Consider the following 21,796-nt stretch of genomic DNA (forward strand, 5'->3'; position numbering starts at 1 on the left):
GAAAGTAGAGAACATATTAAGTTTTGGCATGTTTGTACCTGTCCCGTGTTTGTGTTGATGAAATGCAGAGTTCCCTGTCCAGTACCAACCACCATCTCCCCATCGGAGCTCATCGCCAAGCAGGTGGGCTTCGACATGAAGGTGGACATCAGCTGACTGCGACATACCAAACAATATTGCTTGTAAACGTCAGGCTCAGAGCCGTGCATAGAGAGAGTTTGGACAGCTTGTTTTCAAAGTTGGAACCAACAGAGTATCTGCAGGTTCCAACAAATCAAATTTAAGACAAGTTAATTTTAAGACTTTAAGACCATAACGAATATAATTTAAGACCATTTCATATCCATTTGGACAAAAAAGTACAAAGACATAAAACAAAATCGGAGGGCAAGAATGAATTGTAAGTATATTAATTAATTCAGTGTTCTTTCACATGACTCCTGTTCAGGAAGAACAATGGTTTTCGTCCTGGTGGTGGAACTGTGGACCAGCTCTATACTCTCGGCAGGGTTCTTGAGGGTGCACGGGAGTTTGCCCAACCAGTCTACATGTGCTTTGTGGACTTAGAGAAGGCATTTGTCCTGTGGGGAGTGCTCAGAGAGTATGGGGTATCGGACTGTCTGATTGTGGCGGTCCACTCCCTGTATGATCAGTGTCAGAGCTTGGTCCGCATTGCCAGTAGTAAGTCGGACACATTTCCAGTGAGGGTTGGACTCCGCCAAGGCTGTCCTTTGTCACCCATTCTGTTCATAACTTTTATGGACAGAATTTCTAGGCGCAGTCAAGGCGTTGAGGGGTTCTAGTTTGGTGGCCGCAGGATTAAGTCTCTGCTTTTTGCAGATGATGTGGTCCTGATGGCTTCATCTGGCCGGGATCTTCAGCTCTCACTGGATCGTTTCGCAGCCGAGTGTGAAGCGACCGGGATGAGAATCAGCACCTCCAAGTCCGAGTCCATGGTTCTCGCCCGGAAAAGGGTGGAGTGCCACCTCCGGGTTGGGGAGGAGACCCTGCCCCAAGTGGAGGAGTTCAAGTACCTAGGAGTCTTGTTCACGAGTGGGGGAAGAGTGGATCGTGAGATCGACAGGCGGATCGGTGCGGCGTCTTCTGTAATGCGGACGATGTATCGAGCCGTTGTGGTTAAGAAGGAGCTGAGCCGGAAGGCAATGCTCTCACTCTACCGGTCGATCTACATTCCCATCCTCACCTATGGTCATGAGCTTTGGATTGTGACCGAAAGGATAAGATCACGGGTACAAGCGGCCAAATGAGTTTCCTCCGCCGTGTGGCGGGGCTCTCCCTTAGAGATAGGGTGAGAAGCTCTGCCATCCGGGAGGAACTCAAAGTAAAGCCACTGCTCCTCCACATGGAGAGGAGCCAGATGAGGTGGTTCGGGTATCTGGTCAGGATGCCACCCGAACTTCTCCCTAGGGAGGTGTTTAGGGCACGTCCAACCAGTAGGAGCCCACGGGGAAGACCCAGGACAGGTTGGGAAGACTATGTCTCCCGGCTGGCCTGGGAACGCCTCGGGATCCCCCGGGAAGAGCTGGACGAAGTGGCTGGGGAGAGAAAAGTCTGGGCTTCCCTGCTTAGACTGCTGCCCCCGCGACCCAACCTCGGATAAGCGGAAGAAGATGGATGGATGGTTCTTTCACATTGGAAAACAAAAGGGTTAAATCAACTCAATACACCAGAAGACTATTGTAAACTAATTGAAAAAAATATTTGAAAACATCATGAAAGCCATTTACCAAATTTGCTACAGCGCAGTGTGCTTCGTATCGAGTGTTTTCATGTAACGACAAGCCTCAGCAATGGTAGAGGAAAGCACAACAATATATTGTCTGTGAAAGGCATTGTTAGCATCACTGCTAAAGCTACATGATTACTTTTTGCAGGGTTTTAGCGGCTGTCAGAATTGAGCAAACAAATTTGCTCAGCTCATTTTGTATCTGGTATGTTTTAATGTCTTTTTACCTGTTTATGAGTTTTTTTTAAAACCTATTGCTAATAAACAAGGACTAGTTTTTATTTGAGTATTACAAGATGACATTCGCACATCTTCCTTGCTTTCCTCACCCAACCATAAACTGAGTGCAAATACTAAACAGACAACCTTTATAGATTTTAATGTCAGTTGCTGTATAAACTTGGAGAAAAGATAGGCATGAACAGCTGACCTGTAATCATAGGAATGAATAATAGAAAACATATGAAAATTATGTTTTTTTTTGTTGTTGTTTTTAAGTTTGATTGCTGTGAGTACACAACTACCACAGAGAATATAGAATAGAATAGATCTTTGTCATTGTACAACAAAATTGTATACAAACTAATTTAGTGCAAAATCCTACATAAAAACATAAGAACATAGATAAATAGATAAAAATAGCAAGCATACAGCTCACATGCACAGTCATTATTGTCATCTTGTGTTCAGCTCTCGGGAAAAACGTGTTCTTAAATCGGTTTGTCCGGCATTTTATTGTCCTGTATCTCCTGTATGAGGGCATCACTTCAAAAAGTTTATGTCCAGGGTGAGATGGGTCCTTTAAGATGTTTTGGGCCTTTTTGAGGCACCTGGCAGTGTACAGTTCATGGAGGGAGGGGAGAGAGCAGCCAGTGATCTTCATGGCAGCTTTTATGACCCTCTGAAGTGCATTTCTCTCTGCCACCGTGCAGCTGGCGTACCACACACATGCAGTATGTCAGCACACTCTCTATTGAGCAGCGATAGAAGGACACAAGCAGTTTTTGAGACGGATTGTTCTTTTTGAGGAGTCTCAGAAAGTGAAGTCTTTGCTGTGCCTTTTTGATGGTCACTGAGGTGTTCATACTCCACCACAGGTCTTCCTCGATCTGGATGCCCAGGAACCTGAAGTTAGAAACCCTTTCCACATAGTCCCTATTGATGTACAGTGGTTGGATGTTTACTGTTTTTTTCTTCCGGAAACCTATGATCCGCTCCTTCGTGTTAGTTGTGTTAAGGACCAGGTTGTTTTCCCTGCACCACCCAGTCAGCCGCTCCACTTCATTTCTGTAGGCAGACTCATCCCTCTCAGAAATGAGTCCAACTACTGTGGTGTCGTCTGCAAATGTAATGGTGGTATTGCTGGCATGAGCAGGGGTGTGGTGATGAGTGTAGAGTAGGGGGCTTAGCACGCAGCCCTGGGGGGAGCCGGTGCTGATGCTGAGAGGTAGAAGCCTACTCTCACCCTCTGAGAGCGATTTGTCAGGAAGTCCAGGATCCAGTGGCAGATGGAGGAAGACAGTCCAAGCCCCGTCAGTTTGGGCACCAGTCTGTGGTGGGGGATGGTGTTGAACGCAGAGCTAAAATCAACAAAAAGTAGCCTTGCATAGCTCCCCTGCTGCTCTAGGTGGCTCAGAGCAGTGTGGAGGGCTGTTGCGATAGCATCCTCTGTAGATCTGTTGGCCCTGTACGCAAACTGGTAGCATGATCTTACTGTATGTAATAGTATGATCTCACTGGTAAACATGATCTCCTTCAGCAAATAGTGCCACTTTACCCACATAACACTCCATTGGGGGGTTAAGTTGATCCTTGTAGAGTTGTGCAAGTGCAGCAGCTTTTGACAGCCTTATCCTGGATTTTTTACTTTTACATTATCATTCCATTCCATTCACTTTCACTGCAATGTTTCCATACGCTTCCCTCCTCGATCGCTCCAGATCCGGGTCCTAAAAACTTAATAAGTTTCCATTCATCGGCTTCAAACATGCAATAAATTGATCGTTCAAGAGCCACAAATCGTTGAATTTGCACTTACACATTTTATGCAAGTAATTTGGCTTTGTTGTGGGCTTTCATTAAGTTTTCTCTGATGCTACGCTAAACTGTAACGACACACGGCTGCGCATGCAGGGCACACTTTGTGGTGCACGATTAATTATGACCGGGCAGCACAGGTAGCCCTCTTTAGTCTTGTAGTTAACATCATAGCGTCCTCAAAAATCTAAACATTTAAAAACAAGCCTAAAGTTTATGCATTCTTTAAATACAAGGAATGAAAATAGAATTTTAAGAACTTTTTGAAATTGTACTTAAAACCTTTTATAATATTTTAGAGGGATTAGAATGAATCTCACCTGGACATGAGACATCTGGGTAGGTAATCTGACAAGTTGGGATACATTGACAGCCAATTTAGGACCTGGAACTGACGAGAACGACACGAAAAGCGCTTGTTCCAACCTGCCCTCCCACCTCGTTTCTTCCCGAGGTTTAGGAGTTATTCTTCACCTAAATGTGAATATATGAACATCACAGCCGTTGGCATCCTAATGACAACCTAAACTTGCGCAGAAAGTGATGTTTTGATATTTTTTTAAATCTCTCATAAAGTCTGCAGTGAGCAGAAATCAGTGCTGGAGAAAAAAAAAAGAAGCAAAACTTGTGGTGCGTTTTTAAAATGGCTAAAATGATATTACATGATATTATGAATGTGCCTGTTACTATTTTACCTATATATTTACATCATCTATATATGGATATTTTTTAGGGACTCTATAGGCAAAATTGAAAGGCTCCCATAGACTATTGTAAGCGGACTTTTCATCAAAATCTAATTAATATTTAAAATGCATTAAAAAAAAAATCCATCCATCGTCATGTCTTTCATATCAATTGTGAAAGATAGGCAAAACTCCCAAAAAAGTGCAGTTCCTCTTTAAGAACTTTTATGACTCCGTGGATACCCTGGACCAGGGGTAGGGAACCCATGGCTCTAGAGCCAGATGTGGCTCTTTTGATGGCTCTCAGATACATCTGAGCTGACATTGCTTAACACGGTGAGTAATGAATAATTCCGCTGGTAATCACAGTGTCAAAAATAACGTTCAAAATATAAAACATTCTCATGCATTTTAGTCCATCCATCTGGTTTCTACCGCACCGGTTCAAAAAGTCGCATTTATGGTTTGAAGTATTTTATTTATTTTTAGTTAGCCTCAGAATAACAATGTTATTAAAAAGAATAAGAGACTTATTATACTCTAAAAATGTTGGTCTTTCTTAAAAATGCACGCATATAGTTGAATTCAGTGTAAAAAAAATAATTATATGGCTCTCACGGAAATACTTTTAAAAACATTTGGCTTGTATGGCTCTCTCAGCCAAAAAGGTTCCCGACCCCTGGCCTGGACCAAACATGGCACCCTTTAGTCACGTCAGGACTTTTTGATCAATAATTAAAGTAGCAATGATTGTCACACACACACACTAGGTGTGGTGAAATGTGTCCTCTGCATTTGACCCATCACCTTGTTCACCCCCTGGGAGGTGAGGGGAGCAGTGAGCAGCAGCGGTGCCGTGCCCGGGAATCATTTATGGTGATTTAACCCCCGATTCCAACCCTTGATGCTGAGTGCTAAGCAGGGAGGCAATGGGTCCCATTTTTTTTGTAGTCTCTGGTATGACTCGGCCGGGGTTTGAACTCCCAACCTACCCATCTCAGGGCGGACACTAACCACTGAGTAGGCCGAGGAGATTGTCTGGCCATACTGTCTCTGACTGATCAAAAGCCATGAGCATGTCACCTCTTAGATAACTAAGTGCATACCTGCTCTCCTTAAATAAATGGTTGTTGAGCCACTCCACTGCTCGCACGGTCCCGCTGCCCATGAGGTCTTGGGCCCAGGCATGGGCGGGGGTATTTGAGGGCTCGTTGAGGGCCTGCTGGATGAAGAGCGTCGGCCAGGAGGCGAGCACGGTCGCGTGGCGCTGCAGGAAATCTTGACAGTCCTTCAAAGCGTCCGGCAAGTCACCTAGGGGCAGAGAACAGAAGTCAGCAAAGAGACTGTCAATCAAGATCATGAAGCTGTTGGCATGTGGGCACTTATTCAATTCATAAAAACTTGCGTTGATCATCAATGACTTACCAAGCATGTTGTAAATGTCCATCAGGTGGTGCAGCAGGTTGTGGCGTACATGAGCGTATAGGAAATAATAGCTGGAGAGGAGTGATCGGAGCGCCTCCTGCTTGCCACTTTGTATCTAAGCAGGAATACATTCAAACATCAATATACAGCTTGACCAAAAAACATGAATCCAGCATGAAGTGAGTGGACGTTTAGGTTCTAATACTTTTAAAATGTTTGGTACACAGAATATGAGAGCTGTATCAAAATAGTCTGCCTTGTTCACTTTTAATCTATTATTGGAAAATTGTGTGTATAATTGTGGTTGTAGTTGTGTACAGCGTCAATCAAATACAAAACCCAAAACCAGTAAAGTTGGCATGTTGTGTAAATTGTAAATACAATTATTTTCAACCTATATTCAAATTGAATAGACTGCAAAGATAAGATACTTAACGTTCGAACTGGAAAACTTTATTTTTTGCAAATATTAGCTCATTTGGAATTTGATGCCTGCAACATGTTTCAAAAAAGCTGGCACAAGTGGCAAAAAAAACTGAGAGTTGAGAAATGCTCATCAAACACTTATTTAGAGCATCCCACAGGTGAACAGGTGGGTGTCATGATTGGGTATAAAAGCAGCTTCCATGAAATGCTCAGTCATTCACAAACAAGGATAGGGCGAGGGTCACCACTTCGTGAACATATGCGTAAGCAAATTTTTTAAGAACAACTTTTCTCAACCATCTCTTGCAAGGAATTTAGAGATTTCACCATCTACGGTCCATAAAATCATCAAAAGGTTCAGAGAGTCTGGAGAAATCACTGCAGAACCAACATTGAATGCCGTTACCTTCGATTCCCTCAGGCGGTACCACATCATAAAACAACATCAGTGTGTAAAGGATATCGCCACATGGGCTCAGGAACACTTCAGAAAACCACTGTCAGTAACTACAGTTTGTCGCTACATCTGTAAGTGCAAGTTAAAACTCTACTATGCAGAGCCAAAGCTACTTATCAACAACACCCAGAAATGCCACCCGCTTCGGTGGGCCCCAGCTTATCTCAGCTGGACTGATGCAGTGTGGAATTAAGTGTTCTGTGGTCTGACGAGTCCACATTTCAAATTTTTTGGGGAAACTGTGTACGATATGTCCTCCAGAACAAAGACGATAAGAACCATCCAGATTGTTATAGGCGCAAAGTTCAAAAGCGAGCATCTGTGATGGTATGGGAGTGCATTAGTGCCCAAGGCATGGGTAATTCACACATCTGTGAAGGCACCATTAATGCTGAAAAGTAAATACAGGTTTTTGAGCAACATATGTTGCCATCGAAGCAACGTTATCATGGAAGCCCCTGCTTATTTCAGCAAGACAATGCCAAGTCACATGTTCGGGTACTAGACTGGCCTGCCTGTAGTCCAGACCGGTCTCCCATTGAAAATGTGTGGCGCATTATGAAGCCTAAAATACCACAACAAACACCAAGCAATCAAGCAAGAATGGGAAAAAATTCCACCTGGAAAGCTTCAAAATTTGGTCTCCTCAGTTCCCAAAGGTTTACTGAGTGTTGGTAAAAGCAAAGGCCATGTAACACAGTGGTAAAAATGCCCCTGTGCCAGCTTTTTGCAATGGGTTGCTGCCATTAAATTTTGAGTTGATGATTATTTGCAAAATAAAATTATTTTTCTCAGTTCGAACATTAAATATTTTGTCTTTGCAGTCTATTCAATTGGTTATAAGTTGAAAAGGATTTGCAAAGTATTGTGTTCTGTTTTTATAGACGAATTACACAAAGTGCCAACATCACTGGTTTTGTTTTTTGTATGCCGAGAGCCGGTCCTATTGTTAAGGTTACCTTATTAAGACGCATAAGAGAAGGCAAAATATTAGCAACTACATAATGTAAATGTTCTGATGTAACACTTGTGTGGCATTCCTACTAAAAATAGATGTACTTTCACATCCAGAAAACAGCATACACAAGTAAATATTTGGATGTCTTAGAGTGTTTGCACGCACAAATCCAAGCCCATTACTTGGAATCAGCCACAGACACCCGCCAAGACCACACCCCCTTATACATGTGCAAATTATATTGAAAGTAGCCATGTGCTTAGCTCAGCATGGTCTAACCAATAAAGTCATTAGGAGGTGCTTGTTTCTCATGTTTTGACAAAGACAAAGCGATTTTCAGCCTTACATTTTCATTTCTCAGACAACTGAACAAAAGCGGGGAAAAAAGAGAAATGGTTGTGTCAGGAAGAAAGTGGAGAAAAAGGTAGATGTGCGTGGCAAAAACTGATTTGGGGACATCAGTGCTGCACACCGTTTGAAAAGATAGTCGCTACAGTGATACCTCAAATTTTACAGGTGATGGGTGACTGATTACTCACAATATAAGTTGTGTAATTTACAAGAAAATGTGTTTATATAGTAGCCTGCTCACATGAGCCAGATTAAATAGAATAGAATAGAAGAGAAAGTACTTTATGGATCCCTGGTGGAAATTCAGCAAGTTTAATGTTACATTTTTCAGTGTTGAAATTAAATGTTGCAGAGCCCGAACATGAGAGTGATGGTAAGGTTTGGGCGGGGCAAATTAATAAGTGAGTAGTAAATGTTGGCACTTTTTCACGTGAACTGTTACCCAGCATCAACTCCATGTGTTGCTTAAGTATCCACAGCTTGTAGAAATGTGCATATGGCAGCTATGGAGTTGGCGTGAGGCAGTGCACATTAGCACATCAAACTCAGTCTTCATACATTTCACTTTTGCTGTGAAAAAAATTGTTAAATGAGTGCCGTCCTCAGACTGATTGATGTGCCCATCAGAGATATACGAACAATTACACCCCCCAACATTTTTATCATTAACCATCTGGAATGGACTTATACTGTCTTTAAGCTAAAGTGGAGTGATAATTATTTAGTAAATTAAGCACATGATACATTAGGTTGAATGATGTGGACCCATTTGTAACTGAATACATTCTAAAATGTTTCTGTCTTAGAGACTTTGTAATTGTATGTTTAAGTAATATGCAAGTATAATTATTTGATTCTTTCTTACATTGACAAATGTGGTGCTTTGATGTTCAATTGAGGACACTTACGTATGACTAGCTTGTGAGCTATAGTGTGCTTAAGGGTTGTGTAGCTGCTAGTTATAGTAGCCTGTAGTCTACCAGCATTACCTTTTGTAACAGACTTCACTAAAATACAAGAAAAGAGCAAACTTGTGTACGTATTGGAGGACTTTTAGATGTTAACTGTCTGTCCAGCTTTGCACAAGTAAACACGCTGCAAGACTGCTTGTATCGGAGCATACACTGTACAAGAGATTATACATGCACGCTGATAATTGTGTTTTTTTAATATCTGACTGATATCCAATATCCATATTGGATCGAGATAACCCAACTCCCAATGTTTTGATTAATAACTCCAGAAGACGGCAGTAGCTGAAATGAAAGTATCATTCATGAGTGGGGTTATCTAACTCTACATGTGCTTTAAAATGTTGCTATGGCTATTCTGCTGTTGGAGTGAAATGCCATGAACTGCTTACTGTACTCAGCAATTTGCTCCATACCTTAATTACAAACAATAAAATAACATGTACTATGAGTTGGCTTGTTGCGTGTGAGCTACTAACACTGTGTGTGTGTAATTGAAAAGTGGTGCAGACCACCTTATTTAAATTAGGATTTTGCATGCATTCCGGTCTTTTAGCGCAGAGACACTTGTTAATTTTCTGCACATTCATGTGATTATGCTCCTACTTGTGTATTAGGTGCTGAACAAGCAACACACATCTATACTCTGTAACACTTCCTCTGAATCGCAATCTCAACAACAGAAACATATGCACACCAACACTTAATTCTGTGTGCAAGGCTGTGGATCGCATTACCAGCACGTCTGGAGTGACTCAAATGCAAGAAAATGCATAATGAAAGACACATTTTCCTGTAGGATATATTATAGTAACATATTTCCTAAATTAAAAAAACAAGATTAAAAAACTGCCCACAAATACCAAAACACATCAACCAAATTAATTTTAATCAGTCCCTTAAGTAACCCAGCAGCTCTAAAATTATAAAAGAAAATTGCTGAATTGACAATGTGTCTAATAATTTTTATTTCAGTCAGTCCAAATACGTTGAAACGCACACATAGAACGGAGGATTTTTTGTCCATCGTCTGTCTTTGTAGCACGAGCACCTCTTTTCTTACAGTCGTGTGCGTCCGTCTCAGAGAGCATGTCATTTTCACAGCTAAATAATACGCAAAATAGAGCTCCCGAAAAGGTGATGAGTGTTGATAAATCACATTGCGCGTGCTGTTTAATATATTAGCATCTTCAAGTATTGTGGTCGTTTTGATGATCAGCATGTAATCTGCATATTAATGAAGGCAGGAACGCTAAAAAAATTGCACTCCTTACTCTGCTCACTTAACAGACAATCTACTTTGCACACATCTAATAGATCAGCTTTACAAGTGCTATCACGTTTGCACGTGTTTTAGTACATGCAACCCTTTAGTAAAAAAGGCCCTTAAAAATGACAATAAGGTTAAAAGGAGCAAGACGTTTCTCTCCACGTTCTCATTGTCTGAATCACTACAAATGTTTAAAATATAGATACATTATGAGTATGTAACCTTTTCAATTAATATCTGGCAATAACTACACCATTTGCAGTATTCAGAATTCACTTCAGCTGTGTGTGTTTGTTTGGAGGATAACCAACCAGACTAGCAGACAAGTGCTGAATGGCGTCGACCTCGCAGTGAAGAAAGGTGTCAGTGCCCTGAGCGTCTGCCAGCACCCAAAGGTGACCTGCGGGACGAGCAATAAAGAGTAAATCTCGGCAACAATGATAACTTTAGCAGCAAACACAAGAGTTACCTGCCAACACCAGATGAGCTCTTCTTGTGTCGTCTTCTGTTGGCAAGAGAAAGTCTTTGAAGGCTTTCTTCACGAGCAGGTTGGACGAAGACAGCAGGTCGTCAGTGTTGCGGCAGTTAGACGGACTCATCAGGCTGCAAAAGATGCAGTTAATTTTTTTCTCCAGCTTTGCTTGGTACCACCGCCACACACAGAAGCAGGAGATGAAACATTATGTTTATTGGTTGATCATTTCAGGACAAAGAAGAAGAACGTTTACTTTCACTAGGGTCAGATTGCGCTAAGCCCAGCAAAAAAAACTTCCTGTTTGTGTCGGATTGTAGTAATGAGGTGTATTACTGCTGCCTGCAGGACTGCAATGGAACAGTATTGCCTGGTACAATAATGAAATAAAGGTCTACATTACGGTTTCTTTTTAGGATGAATGTTTCAATGCACAGGCGCGACAGTGGACAGGGTTTAGATACATTGTTGTGAGATGTTCACCTTCGCAAGCTCTGCACAATGCGGGTAAAGGTGGCCATGGGAATGCGTCCTTTGGGCATCTTGCACAGACGCAGAACTTCCTGCCACGTGCACTCTTCTTTGAGCGAGCATAGGTCATTGCACGTGCTCAGTAGCAAGTAGAAGTCTCGCTCCCTCAGGCCTGAAGTAGGAGAAGGAAACAGGTGAAGCCAGTACATATGCTAGTTTAGACTAGTACACCCAAAAGGATAAAGCTTGGGTGTTCATCATACCCATGGCACTGACTGTAAGCGCTGCCAGAGCCCAGCGAAGTCCTCGCACGTCTCTGTAGTGTGAGCAGAGTCTCTCCAGGCTGTACTGGATCAATTGGTTTAGAGACTGAGGCAAATCCTGTAGGCTCTCCTTTAGCTGATACACAAAAACACAATTTGAAAGATGCTGCTGACAGCCATGTTTGCATTGCATTCAGAGATAGTCCTTTTTGTCAAGTTTGTGGACCTTTACAAACATGGATTAAAAAAAATCTGAGAGCATCTGACCTTGTCAAAAGAGGAAAAGTTTCTCAAGTCTTCACAAGCCATGTATAGATAGAGAGGACTTTCTGCACCTTTCTTCATTATCAACGTCTGCAGCTGCAAGCACAGCAAACATACAAGGAAGTTATCAAGAAAATTTAAAGAAAAATAAGAAAGATGTTAATGGGATATGAAAATGAGCTGAAAGAACCTGGTTGTTGAAGGCAGAGTCACTTAGTTTCTTCCCGAAGGCCTCAAGTCCTCTCTGGGTGATTTCCCTTCGCTCCGTCATGGTGAGCGGGGTCAAGCTGAAGAGTAAAGTGGATGTCTTCTTTGCTACAACTTGTAACAGAGCCGACTTGGATGTGGCACTCAGGACCAAACAAACACCCTGACAACGTAAAAAACACATTGTACATCAGATTAGAAGTTCTCAAGAAGACGTAATGCCGACGTCAAAGTGACCGACGTGTGGAAGGTGCTGTGGTATCCAATCAGAGCTGAGCTGATCCACACCGTCCACAAGCAACACGAGAGGTTTGCTCCTCTTCATGTCCTTCAGGGTGGCGTGAAATTCCAACACTAAATCCCTGGGATTTAAAAAAAAGCACACGTCAACAAACATCACAGTGCAGGGAGAAGAGCTATCGTAAGTCATTTCTAACCACACTCTCAACACTAATGGAATCTGCTTTTTTTGGTGTGCAATATGAGTGTCACAATAGTGTATACTGTATATATAGACCCCGTTTCCATATGAGTTGGGAAATTGTGTTAGATGTAAATATAAACGGAATACAATGATTTGCAAATCCTTTTCAAGCCATATTCAGTTGAATATGCTACAAAGACAACATATTTGATGTTCAAACTGTTAAACTTTTTTTTTGCAAATAATCATTAACTTTACATTTTGATGCCAGCAACACGTGACAAAGAAGTTGGGAAAGGTGGCAATAAATACTGATAAAGTTGAGGAATGCTCATCAAACACTTATTTGGAACATCCCACAGGTGTGCAGGCTAATTGGGAACAGGTGGGTGCCATGATTGGCTATAAAAACAGCTTCCCAAAAAATGCTCAGTCTTTCACAAGAAAGGATGGGGCGAGGTACACCCCTTTGTCCACAACTGCGTGAGCAAAGAGTCAAACAGTTTAAGAACAACCTTTCTCAAAGTGACATTGCAAGAAATTTAGGGATTTCAACATCTACGCTCCATAATATCATCAAAAGGTTCAGAGAATCTGGAGAAATCACTCCACGTAAGCAGCATGGCCGGAAACCAACATTGAATGACCGTGACCTTCCATCCCTCAGACGGCACTGTATCAAAAACCAACATCAATCTCTAAAGGACATCACCACATGGGCTCAGGAACACTTCAGAAAACCAGTCACTAAATACAGATCGTCGCTACATCTGTAAGTGCAAGTTAAAGCTCCACTATGCAAAGCGAAAGCCATTTATCAACAACATCCAGAAACGCCGCCGGCTTCTCTGGGCCCGAGATCATCTAAGATGGACTGATGCAAAGTGGAAAAGTGTTCTGTGGTCTGACGAGTCCACATTTCAAATTGTGTTAGGAAATAGTCGACATCGTGTCATCCGGACCAAAGGGAAAGTGTCCAGACTGTTATCGACACAAAGTTCAAAAGTCAGCATGTGTGATGGTATGGGGGTGCATTAGTGCCCAAGGCATGGGTAACTTACACATCTGTGAAGGCACCGTTAATGCTGAAAGGTACATACAGGTTTTGGAACAACATATGCTGCCATTTAAGCGCCGTCTTTTTTATGGACACCCCTGCTTATTTCAGCAAGACAATGCCAAGCCACATTCAGCACGTGTTACAACAGCGTGGCTTCGTAAAAAAAGAATGCGGGTACTTTCCTGGCCCGCCTGCAGTGCAGACCTGTCTTCCATGGAAAATGTGTGGTGCATTATGAAGCGTAAAATACGACAGTGGAGACCCCGCACTGTTGAAGGACTGAAGCTCTACATAACCAAGGATGGGAAAGAATTCCACTTTCAAAGCTTCAACAGTTAATTTCCTCAGTTCCCATACGTTTGAGTGTTGTTAAAAGAAAAGGTGATGTAACACAGAGGTGAACATACCCTTTCCCAACTACTTTGGCATGTGTTGCAGCCATGAAATTCTAAGTTAATTATTTGCAAAAAAAAAAAAAAGTTTATGAGTTTGAACATCAAATATATTGTCTTTATAGTGCATTCAATTGAATATGGGTTGAAAAGGATATATACACATATATACACACACACACATACATACATACACACACACACACACACACACACATATATATATATATATATATATGTGTATATATATATATATATATATATATATATATATATATATATATGTGTATATATATATATATATATATATATATATATATATATATATATATATATATATATATATATATATATACACATATATACATACATACATATACATACATATACATACATACATATACATACATATATACATACATATATACATACATATATACATACATATATACATACATATATACATACATATATACATATATACATACATACATACATACATACATACATACATACATACATACATACATACATACATACATATATATATATATATATATATATATATATATACACATATACACACACACACACTCAGGTGGTACAACTGTTACTATTACCATGGTTTAGTTTTACTTCATGTCAAGTCTGCACTGCAAACACAGACTTTCACCTCTGCAGAAAAAGTCCATCCTATCCTATCATTGTGAGGGCAAAGACAAGATGATGCACGTATGAAAACACACTTGTAAGAAAGAGGCAAGGTTGAATCCTCCTCTTTTGGCGTCCTCAACCAGCGGACGAGACACCTCAGGAAGTTGTCCTCGGAGCAATGTGAGGGACTGGCAGCTGTAGAGTATGAAAGGACATCACACGTGATGTTTTTCTTGGATGTAGCTCCAGTTTTGAGGCTCTTTGCTAGAGCAGCCTGCATTGAGAGAACCGAAACAACGTTGTCCACTGATGAATTCAGACTAAAGTTCTGAAGATGGAGTCGTTTACCATGAAAACTGTTTTTCCCTGTCCAGGCCTTCCCTCCACCACCATCAGCCCGCCTTTTACTGTGACCTGCTCCACCATCTCCACAGCGGCCGACAGCAGTTTGGTCCTGCTGAGAAACTGCCTCTCCAGCGCCCCCTGGTGGACCTCCTGCTCGAACACCTCAGACGCTACATCAACTTCTTCGTCCTCCTGCAGACAGGAAAAAAAACAAGATTTGAAGGCTCATACTGTATTAATTAATTTGTCTAGGAGGAACGAATTACTCACCTCAACAAACTGTTTCACAAGAGCCGCCCAGAGGTCCTCCAGTACAGCTTTGGCAAAATCCTCCAGGTTCTTTAAATACGGCTTCCCTTCGACAACGCCACCCCACTCACACTGGTAACTGGCAGAGATATGTTGAATCCAAGTTCAATAATGTAGGGGTGAGTAAACTGCGGTCAGGGGGAATTTAATTGCATCCTGCATTATTGCGACTCTCACAGTGAGTTTTAATTATACAGCTAAGGCACACTATCTGGACAAAAGTACTCAAGACTCGATTAGTAACTCACGACACACTCCAACCTTGGTTTTTAGGCCCAGGTTTTCGTACGTTTTTTGTTGCATAAAGAGAATAACTTTTTCCCCTCTCAAAGTTCATTCTTCATTTTGCTTTTCAGCAAACACTACATTCTGCAGTAAAAAAAAATAGTATTAGTGTTGTAGTAAATATTAAAAGGCCTTTTTTTTTCCAGGTAACAGTTTCAAATAGTTAACTGCCTTTTATTCCTTGATTACTTAAGTGCTTCTCACCAGTGGTTTGGCAAATGGCAAGTGGTGACCGACATTGCTGAATTTTTTTTAAATGTTCATGTTTAATTAAAATGAATTAAAATGCAGTTTGAATTTGAAGTAGTGTAAAATAATGAGTGCCAAAATGCAAAACAAGTTTAATGATCATTTCAGGAGCAAAAAGTTTTTATCCACTAAGGCAGTGGTCCCCAACCACCGGGCTGTGGCCCGATTGGTACCGGGCCGCAGAATAATTTTTTATTCATTTTTATTTATAAAAAATAAATAAATATATATTTTTTATTTTTTTATTAAATCAACATAAAAAACACAATATACACTTACAATTCGTGCACAAACCACAAAAACCTCCCTTTTTCATGACGAAGGAAAAAAAAACAAAAAACGGATATATTCATGTACGTTCAAAATGTATGTGAAAGAAAATTCCGAAAATCTGAAACATTTATTCCAAAATAACTGTCACAATGGAATGACATAGTTGGTGAAATTGTTTGATTAGTGCCTGTTTGGTTGTAAAGAGTGCAAATGTCACAATACATGAAAAGCAAAGCCATTTGTATGTTCTGAGCCACTGCTTAAGAAAAGTTTGCATTTTTTGGGAAGAAGATGCACAACGGAGACCCGGACTGTTGAACAACTTCAGCCGTACATCAAGCAAGAATGGGAAAGAATTCCACAGGGAAAGCTTAAAAAATTGGTCTCCTCAGTTCCCAAAGGTTTACTGAGTGTTGTTAAAAGGAAAGGCCATGTAACACAGTGGTAAAAATGCCCCTGTGCCCACTTTTTTGCAATGTGTTGCTGCCATTAAATTCTAAGTTGATGATTATTTGCAAAAAAAAAATCAGTTTCTGAGTTTGAACATTAAATATCTTGTCTTTGCAGTCTATTCAATTGAATATAAGTTTGCAAATCATTGTATTCTTTTTTTATTTATGATTTACACAACGTGCCAACTCCACTGGTTTTGGGTTTTGTACAATGACATGTACATTAATTCTAAAATCAGCACGCACAAACGAGCCAAGGAAACGCTTTTTTATGTTTAAGTGCCTAAAGCGCAAAGACGTGCGTGTGCCGCTGCAAAACTCTCTCGGAACAATAACACATTTATTGATCAATAAAGAGATATGTGTGCAATGAAGTGTACATTGTCTTTAACATTAACGAGGAGGAAAGATTCTACAATTTTTTTTTTGTCGCGTTACGGCTCCATCCACACTAATGGAAGGCAACAAATGCAAGTTAACTTCATGATCTTTCCTTTAACAAGAATTAAAAACATGATAATGTTGTACCTTTCTAATGACACAAAGCATAAAGTCTTGCTTGTCAAATATGTTCCATCAGCTGGTCCGACATCAATTGTATCCAAAACAGCCGACTGTCATTGGCGGGACTGTTGCAAAGCCCATTTTGATGAGTCTTTCTTGTCAATGTTGAGTAAAGGTACCAGCATATTTACATTCAGACTTAGAGTAAATCCTCCTATTGTGTGTTTGAAGGCAGAAAGGCAGTATTGCTAAGCTTTGGAAATGACAGCGCACAACCGTGACGTCATCAGAGGAGTACAGGTCTCCGTTTGTGCCGTCTACACGCATACGCAGAGCAGAGACTTTTGGAACTCGACACTTTGACCAGTGTTTGCAAAAGTCTGCGTTTTTAGGTACAAAAAGTATGCATTTGTGTGTGGACAAAAAGCCAAACCCAGAGATAATTATGAAATATAAATAAGTTTATTAAGTATCCGTGTTTGTGTGGACATGGCCTCTTACTACTCTGATGACATCACAGCCGCGCCCTGTCATTTTCAAAACTCAACAACACTGCTTTGCTGGTTTAAAAAACACTATGAGACAATTTACTGTATGTTTGAACATAAACATGCTATTTTCACTCTGAATTCATTAAAAAAATGACACATCTGAATGGGCTTTCAGTCCCTGCAGTGCCAACGACAGCGAGAGGTTTAGAATAAGATTGCTGTTGGACCTCCGTCTGATGGGGACAATTTTGACAAGCAAGACGTCTTGCTTTGTGTCATAAGAAAGGGGTAATATTATCCATGTTTTGTATCCATTTTTAAAGACGGATAATGAAGTTAACCTACGTGTGTTGCTTCCATAGATGGAGCCTGCTGCTCCCGCATATAATGCATCTGAGCGACAACAAAAACAATGCATTGTACCTCCTTGTTTGTGTATAGTGATGTTAAAAACAATATACACATTATTGCACATATAATGATCACTATATAGTTCATAAAATGTCTTATAATTCCACAATAGTTTTGCAAGCGCGATAAAGTGTCAGGAGGGCAATTAGAGGCAAGGGACTCCCAGTCTTAGTGTTTTTTTTCCATTCTTGAACAATACATTAGCCTCCAGCTTAGTGGCAACACTGCTCGAATTAATCATCAGGCTCAACCATGAAATATGACCGAGTATAAGTACATAACCCTTCAGCTTACCAGTTATGAGGTTATAGATTCTCAGGTTCTCATTAGGATTACAATTCACAGCGTGTATTAAATGTTTTTGTCTTAACCACTGGTTTACACAAATGTACTTTGATACTGAACTTGAGGTATTAAAGGTATATCGGCTATCACATTCATGTTTTTGTATTCACACATGAATTTTCATTGGATAAAAGGGTGCAGCTGCTATGAAGATTACTTAACATGTTTTGTTCCAAATATTTTCCTGCGTGAAGCGAACATTACACAGCTTTATCATGTTGTACAAGTGTGTTCTGTGTGTAAACAGCATGTGTGGTGCCAATGATGTCCACAAGCGGGGCAGGACTAAAACTATTTTGAGAAGTACTGGTGTAGTGGCAATGTGTCCCAGTACTTTTGTCTATAAATTGTACAAGCCGCCCCTATTCACAGTGAGAGCCATTTTGCACAATAAATAGATGACTCACTTTTTGGTGACCTTCACCTCCGCATCCTGGAGCCATTGCTTCAAAGACGCCAATTTGGACTCAGCTTCCTTTGACTCGGGGGAAAAGTGAGACTTCCAAGCCACAGGCACCGATCTAAGAAACCACAGAAGAACCTTAACGTTAATTGCTAAAGCTTCATTGAGCTAAATGTGTGGAAATAAAATAATCGGTGCATACTTTGTGGCGTTTGGATCTCTGAAGTAGCAAAACATTTGCTTTTTTGCAGTCTCGCTATTTATGGCCTGAAACTGACGCAGCTCCATCTCTGTGACTGAAAGACCATTAGGAGCTTCTGCCAGCTGCACACATTGAACAACATGCTCATGTTCATAGTGGAAGTCAACATTTACATCTTCAACCACAAGATGGCGGTTTGTGTTCTTACCCATCTGTACTGCGGAAGATCAGGTAGAACAGGTCTGGGCAGTACAACGCCGTACCTCTCGCCAAGAATCCCTACGAGCATCTGACTGCGACACACCTCCGCCAGGCACAGCTCGATGGCCCGGCCCGTCTCCTCCTCCGTCACACCCCAACGCAGTTCCACCTCCTGCAGATGGAGGCGGTGTGCCGCAGCACGGCGCCGGAGCTCCGGGAAAACGCTACGTACCAAGATGTCGCGCTCGGCATGCATGTCTCGGAAGGTGGAGGAGATGAAGACCCGCACATCTCGCCACCTGTAGATGGACGAGGGGGATGATCACGTAAATGAGGTGAAACACATCCCATAGGTGTTCAGAACTTACTTCAGCTTAGGCGTAGTAGGAAGTGACATGACGCTGCATGTAGGTTCAGGGTCTTTAGCTCCCTGTGGTGGTGGGATGTCATAAACTTTGTCCAAGTGCTCCACGTGGTCTAGCAGCCTTGATGACCCTCGCTCAGACACAAACCTGATCAAAAGTCATAATATCAGTAACAATACTGATTGAAATGCCAGTCGATGTTTTACCTCAGCATTTGTTCACTGAAGCCTGCCAGCTTCACATGGTTCCTGTTGGATGTGAGGCACTCATTGTCCCTGGAAAAAGCCCCCCAAAAGACAACATGAACTCTTGGGACAAGTAAGGATTGTTGAAGCTTTGTAGTAAGTAACTTCTTACCGTCCTAACATGGTGATCTCAATAAAGAGAACATTGTTGCTGGTTTCCTTCCTGTGGTTGCTTATAGCCCACTCCACTTCACTGTTGGACCAACTCTCAGTCAGAGAAATGATGGTGTCCACCTGAAGTAACACAGTTCAGCAGAAAAATGTCAAAGATGTCTCGTTAAGATGAATAATTAGGACTCATCTGATTAATGATGTAGCAGATCCATGTTAGAAATGTGAAGCTTAACCTGGTTGTGCAAATGTCCTTAGGACGGTACTTTTAATCCTGTCAGACAACTTTTGAATTTGACCAAAACTATTGAGAATTCTCATCTGAACAAACCTTGTTTTTCTTGAGGAACGTGGGGAAGTAATGGCTGATTTCAGGCCTCTTGTCCGTCTCGTCTCTTAACGTCTGTGTGAGGACAGCGAGTCAGTGACAATCATGTGTGTGTTCTTGTCTGCCATGACGTTGCTACCTTGATTTGCTGCATCACACTCCTGACATTTTCTAACAGCACATCAGACGTCAGCTGGACGTGGTGGCAGTGATTCCAGTCCAGCAATAAAATGTGCACGTCTTCGCAGCTGCTGGCCGTCATCAGAGCGAGCAAGGCGGCCACCTCCATCATCTGAAGAATGAGAAGACATCAGTGCAAGACTCAAGTGGAATCCAGAGAATAAAAGCGTCATACCGAAGGGGAGAGCTTGTCCTCGTTAGCTTTTGTCTTCTTCTTCCTTTCGCCTTCATCTTTCTCCTCTTTGTCCTGCTCCTCGTCCTCTTCGTCCTGCTCCTCGTCCTCTTCGTCCTGCTCCTCGTCGTCCTCTTCGTCCTGCTCCTCGTCCTCTTCGTACTGCTCCTCGTCGTCCTCTTCGTACTGCTCCTCGTCGTCCTCATCATTCTCTTGGTCCTGCTCTTCCTCGTTGTTGTCTTTGTTCAAGTTAGGAGGAAGGCAGAAGTCCAGTTTTCGGCTCCAGGAATAATTGTCATTCATGTTGGTGTTGAGCAAAATGACGGTGCGTCCTGGCAGAGGGGGGATGTTGTAGCGGCAAGAAATCTGCATCGCCTCCTCCAGAGCTTCCCGATAACGGTCCAACAAGTCAACAGTGTACTGCTTCTGACTGCAGACACAATTCAAAAATAATTTTATTAAAAACATTTCCTATTTGTATTTTCCATATTATTAAATTCCCTTTTTATCACATTTAATTGCAAATCCAATACTCATTGGAGGCAAAGTCATTTAACACTAAAAATGCAAGTACATAATAACGATACAATACAGTAAACCCTTATTTCCCGATAATAATTGGTTCCAAACCTGAGCATGGTAAATGAATTTTCACAAAGTAAGAATTATTTACTACATTGAATATTTTCAAAGCTAAAAAATTAAAAACTGTCTCTGAACTTCTTAATACATAAAAAAAAACCAAAAACCTCACTTTTAATTCAATATACTATTGCTGCTTGAGGCTGAGACAATCAGTGGCCATGACACTAAACAGCGTGCTCTGATGGGTTACGTTTAGTTAATTTAGCAATTGATATGCTTAAAAAATGCCTAATCTAGGCAAAAAATAATACATAGAATATTCTTAATAAAACAAAAACACTCCAAAGCGTGATGAGAGACGGTATTTGTAACAGTTGTTTCACACAGTCAGGTTCCAATTATAAGATTAGTTTTAACAAAAAAACTAGACTATGCAATTTTTGGAGGAATTGCGTGTAAATGCTGAAATGTACAAGTTGAAATGAAATGCTTACGTTAGCATGCTAACAGTTAGCATGTGTCAAATATCAAGTTATTTGACTCGAAGTTGCACGGCTGCGAAATTAGTTAAAAAAGTTAACATGCTAAAGTTGGCATACTAGTATGCAAACCGTTTGTCAATTACCGAGTTATGTGAATATAAGATGTACGGCTAAGAAATGTGGAAGCAGTAACATTTTTTAATGAAGAATAACTGTTGAGGAAAAGCGGGAATACCGGGACTTTTTCTGAAAAAAAATAATTTATAGCCCAAAATATTATACATTGTTAGAAAAGGGCTAAATAGTCCAAATAGCTCAAGTAT

The 21,796-nt window shown here is 41.1% G+C and overlaps 1 protein-coding gene across 3 annotated transcripts in view; it reads right to left on the bottom strand.

Annotated features, from left to right (window-relative positions):
- The window catches only part of tep1 (telomerase-associated protein 1), a 64,762-nt gene that overhangs the window by 26,938 nt on the left and 16,028 nt on the right, over window positions 1-21,796 (bottom strand). For 2 of the 3 annotated variants that reach the window (XM_061919607.1, XM_061919606.1), the window contains exons 13-34: window positions 20,410-20,836; window positions 20,194-20,346; window positions 20,058-20,129; window positions 19,728-19,849; window positions 19,577-19,645; window positions 19,374-19,517; window positions 19,013-19,304; window positions 18,805-18,926; window positions 18,607-18,720; window positions 15,151-15,268; window positions 14,884-15,072; window positions 14,628-14,809; window positions 12,247-12,367; window positions 11,989-12,168; window positions 11,802-11,894; window positions 11,535-11,670; window positions 11,284-11,443; window positions 10,798-10,931; window positions 10,640-10,728; window positions 5,896-6,010; window positions 5,577-5,781; window positions 39-156 (exon numbers count right to left, since the gene is read on the bottom strand). In XM_061919607.1, the coding sequence (XP_061775591.1) occupies window positions 39-156; window positions 5,577-5,781; window positions 5,896-6,010; window positions 10,640-10,728; window positions 10,798-10,931; window positions 11,284-11,443; window positions 11,535-11,670; window positions 11,802-11,894; window positions 11,989-12,168; window positions 12,247-12,367; window positions 14,628-14,809; window positions 14,884-15,072; window positions 15,151-15,268; window positions 18,607-18,720; window positions 18,805-18,926; window positions 19,013-19,304; window positions 19,374-19,517; window positions 19,577-19,645; window positions 19,728-19,849; window positions 20,058-20,129; window positions 20,194-20,346; window positions 20,410-20,836 (3,355 nt within the window). The remainder of the gene's footprint in view (window positions 1-38; window positions 157-5,576; window positions 5,782-5,895; window positions 6,011-10,639; window positions 10,729-10,797; window positions 10,932-11,283; window positions 11,444-11,534; window positions 11,671-11,801; window positions 11,895-11,988; window positions 12,169-12,246; window positions 12,368-14,627; window positions 14,810-14,883; window positions 15,073-15,150; window positions 15,269-18,606; window positions 18,721-18,804; window positions 18,927-19,012; window positions 19,305-19,373; window positions 19,518-19,576; window positions 19,646-19,727; window positions 19,850-20,057; window positions 20,130-20,193; window positions 20,347-20,409; window positions 20,837-21,796) is intronic. The other variant, XM_061919608.1, reaches the window with a different exon arrangement.

The sequence above is a fragment of the Nerophis ophidion genome, linkage group LG14 (assembly GCF_033978795.1).
Source record: "Nerophis ophidion isolate RoL-2023_Sa linkage group LG14, RoL_Noph_v1.0, whole genome shotgun sequence".
Lineage (NCBI taxonomy): Eukaryota > Metazoa > Chordata > Actinopteri > Syngnathiformes > Syngnathidae > Nerophis > Nerophis ophidion.